This window comes from Triticum urartu, chromosome 2, assembly GCF_003073215.2.
Source record: "Triticum urartu cultivar G1812 chromosome 2, Tu2.1, whole genome shotgun sequence".
In the NCBI taxonomy this organism is placed as follows: domain Eukaryota; kingdom Viridiplantae; phylum Streptophyta; class Magnoliopsida; order Poales; family Poaceae; genus Triticum; species Triticum urartu.
The window spans coordinates 72,713,936-72,717,442 of record NC_053023.1 but is presented as its reverse complement, the minus strand read 5'-3'; the positions used below and the strand labels follow the sequence as shown (position 1 = coordinate 72,717,442).

At 47.8% G+C, this 3,507-nt stretch overlaps 1 protein-coding gene across 1 annotated transcript; it reads right to left on the bottom strand.

Annotated features, from left to right (window-relative positions):
• Window positions 1-2,733: 2,733 nt before the first annotated feature.
• Window positions 2,734-3,198, bottom strand: LOC125535134 (zinc finger A20 and AN1 domain-containing stress-associated protein 12-like). Its single transcript, XM_048698185.1, has one exon. The coding sequence runs from the start codon at window positions 3,196-3,198 to the stop codon at window positions 2,734-2,736; it is 465 nt and encodes a 154-aa protein (XP_048554142.1).
• Between the last annotated feature and the right edge of the window lie 309 nt (window positions 3,199-3,507).

Genomic DNA, 3,507 nt, shown 5'->3' with positions numbered 1-3,507 from the left:
CTAGTCATGATCTGCTGAAATGTGGAGCATAATGTGGGATTGGTGATGGAAAACAAGTTCATGTTCTTTTCGATCATTGGACCCCCTTCATACCTTCGTATATTCTTCAGCCTATCTTCCCCACTCCTTGAACTGCTAAGGTCCATTGCTTGCTGGATGAGGACAATGGAACATGGAATGAGGAAACAATGCGAGCCTTTTTCAGAGATGATGTTTCCTCGGCTATACTATGCATCCCCATCAGGCGCCAGGGGGAGGATTCCGTCAGGTGGCCCTTCACAAGGTTTGGTGAGTACTTGGTCTAATCAGCTTACAATTTGGCTCGTTCGTATATGTTTTTGGTCTGCCAATGCAAGAAGGGCCAGGGACAAAGCTCGAACCGATCTATTGAAGAAACGCAGTGGAATCTGGACTGTTAAGGCTCCTAATAAGATGAAGGTGTTCTTGTTGAGATTTGCTCAGCATTGTTTACCAACTGGTGCTCAACTATCATGTCATCATGTACCAACTTCCGAGCTGTGTTGTTTTGGTGGGCGGCTTGAATGTGTGGAGCATGCTTTGTTCTTCTTCCACATGCAAGAGAGATTTGGAAACTTACCAAAGAAGCATATGATATTAATCTCATGCGCTATGCTTTTATTTGTCCCAAATTGTGGTTTTTTTGACATTTTAGTCGTTCTTTAGGACATGGTTGTATTGTTCTAACAGTGACTGTTTGGCACATATGGGAGGCACGCAATTTTGCTAGAAATAATCCTGAAGCTCCTCATCCACGCCATAAAGCGGAGAAAATCAAGGCTTATGTACATATGATTTAGCAGCATCTTTATCAACCGGTATCTGCTCACAGGCGTGTATCCAACGACTCGATGATGATTTGGTTGCCGCCGCCAGGTTCTATTGTCTTTTAACTCTGATGCTGCCATTTTCACTCAGATGAATAAATCGGGTATTGGGATAATTGGCAGAGACCATGTTGGCGGATGTGTGGTGGCATGCAGCGAGCCGATCCTTACGGAGTTGGAACCTGAAACGGCTGAAGCCATAGCCCTGAGGCCTGCTGTTTAGTTGGCGCGAAATGAACATGTCTCCCATGCTATCTTTGTCTGAGATTGTTTATCTCGGGCGCACAGGCTAAAGTCATCAGTTATTGATCGTTCGCATGTCGGCTCACTTGTTCTGACATCAAGTGTCTTTCTAGCAGGTTTGCCTCCATGATATTTAAGCATGTTCGTCGGCATTTAAATGTTGTACCTCATTTGTTAGCAAAATCATGTATGCACCCTATTAGTCCTACTATTTTCCATTCTATTCTAGATCGTATCCGGGGAACTTTATGTAATGTCGTTGTTTAATCAAATAGAGCTGAAGTTCTTAAGAAAATTATATGAGGATCTTGGACGCATGATCAATCAACGCCACTGTCTTTAATGGTACAAATAGGGACAGACAAAAAGAAAAACAAATGTGCAATGGTGGCTCTAGCAAACCCTCTTGATACCAATATACCTTGGATAATTAATCTTGAAGTGGTTGAGAAATACAAGTTGATGACCTTGGTGAGACATTATGCAAATTTTAATCATGGGTTACTAGCTAGGTCTATGCCAAAACTTAGAGCACCTACATCCGAACTCTTCAAACGCTCCTATACATCGAGGCAGACGGTTTGGTGAGTGTCCTGTCAAAAAACACTCAATCGGTCTTACACATTCGGGCTGACCGACCCCCCCCCCCCCCCCCCTCATACCGGGACCATATCCGGGGTGGATATGAGGAGGCATGGACGCGTTTGGGCGCGTTCGCCATGTCTGGCCTAAAAATTCCACAAACCCTCCCCCTGACCTTACATAACCAGCCCTTTTCCTCTCCTCTCTTCTTCGTCGTCCGTGCTGGCCCTCCCCTAGCTTTGCCGCTGCCCCGACCCCTCAGCGTCGCCACCGTCGCCACAAAACTCCTCCCCGCAAATCTCGCCACCCCGAATGCCGCGACGGTACGTTCGGCTCTTCTCGGACTTCACTTTGCCCTCCATGTGTTCAAAAAATTGAACGATCAGTTTTTTTAGGCTTTGAGAAGCCTGAAGAACAAGTCCACTTCCCGAAGCAAGATGCAAATCATATTATGAATTTTTTGCATATGCATCTTCGAGATGAACATGTGCACGTGCAACTACTCAATGATCTTGTGGAGCATATATGGGTCCACAATGAAAACCAAGGAGTTTAATGTTTGAAATTGTGCACTTCAAATAAATTGTATGTTAAAATTGTGATTGAACTATGTATTTTATATTTGTACCGCGTTTGAATTGTGGAACTACTCAATGATCTTTCGTATTCATGTGTATGATTGATGTGCATGTATTTGAGAGTTTTGATATTAGGAGTGAGACTGCCTGACATGACATATAAGGGGTCGTCCGGCGCGTCGGCGGATTTGCCAGATGCTCTTATGAAAACCGTGGAGTTGTGTATATGATGGCCACCTTGTATGCCAAATTGGCAACACATACAAACAAATAAAAGAGGATCTGATTCACGTTGATTCAGTCGGCAAAAAAGGGAACAAGACATGCCCATCACATGGGCGTACACAGTAATACGTCACTATGAACAAGATCGAGGTCGACCATCTTCAACTTATCGAGCTAGTGCTTGAAAGATCAAGCAGGAGAGACAGTGAAGCCAATGAGTAAACTAAAACTGTACAGATTTTTTTCAACTCCTCCTGTCTTCAAAACTTGTTGTGGAGCTTGGACGGCGCGACGAGAGGGTTCTGCTGCGCGATCTGCTCCCGGCCGACCTTCTTGTAGTCGAAACTGCATGCGTGCCCGTCCACGTAGCGGTGCAGCGAGCAGAAGGTGCCACCGCAGCGGCACGCGAATCCCAGCAGCCCGACCTTCTTCTTGCACGCCATGCACCTGTTTGGCACCGACTTCTTCGCTGCCGCCTCCGCGGCCGGTGCCGCGGTAGAGTCCTGCAGGTTCACCGACTTCTTGAAGGCGAGGATGAGGTCGTCAAACGTGAGCTTCCCCTCGACGGCGGGGGCAGCCACATCTCCGGCCTTGAGGTGGTCGCGGTAGCACTTTGAGCACATGCTCTTGGTCGCCGCGCTCCCGTAGAACCCGCAGCCGTTCGCGCAGAGCGGCGAGCCCCCACCGGCGGCGGCCTCCGTCGAAGACTCCTGCCCGTGCGCCATGTATCGCCGCTGATCTGATCTGTGAGTCTGGCGTTGGTTGGTCGCCGTTGTGCGTGGGTGCTTTGTTGACGAGGCCCCGAGGGATCCCTTCTGTGCCTTATAAAGGTCGGCCACGCGTGACCAGAAGAACTCCGAGGCGTGCTCTAGAACGTTTCAGTTGATCTTTGAAGCCACGCAGTGGCCTTTTCGGTTTCCTTAACCGTGTCCGTATCCGAAGGGAAGCAGTTGGCAGGCCTCCTCCGATGAAGATACCCAAGAGTAGTGTCCAACGTAAGATGCTTTACGTTGCATGATCAAACGATACGTACA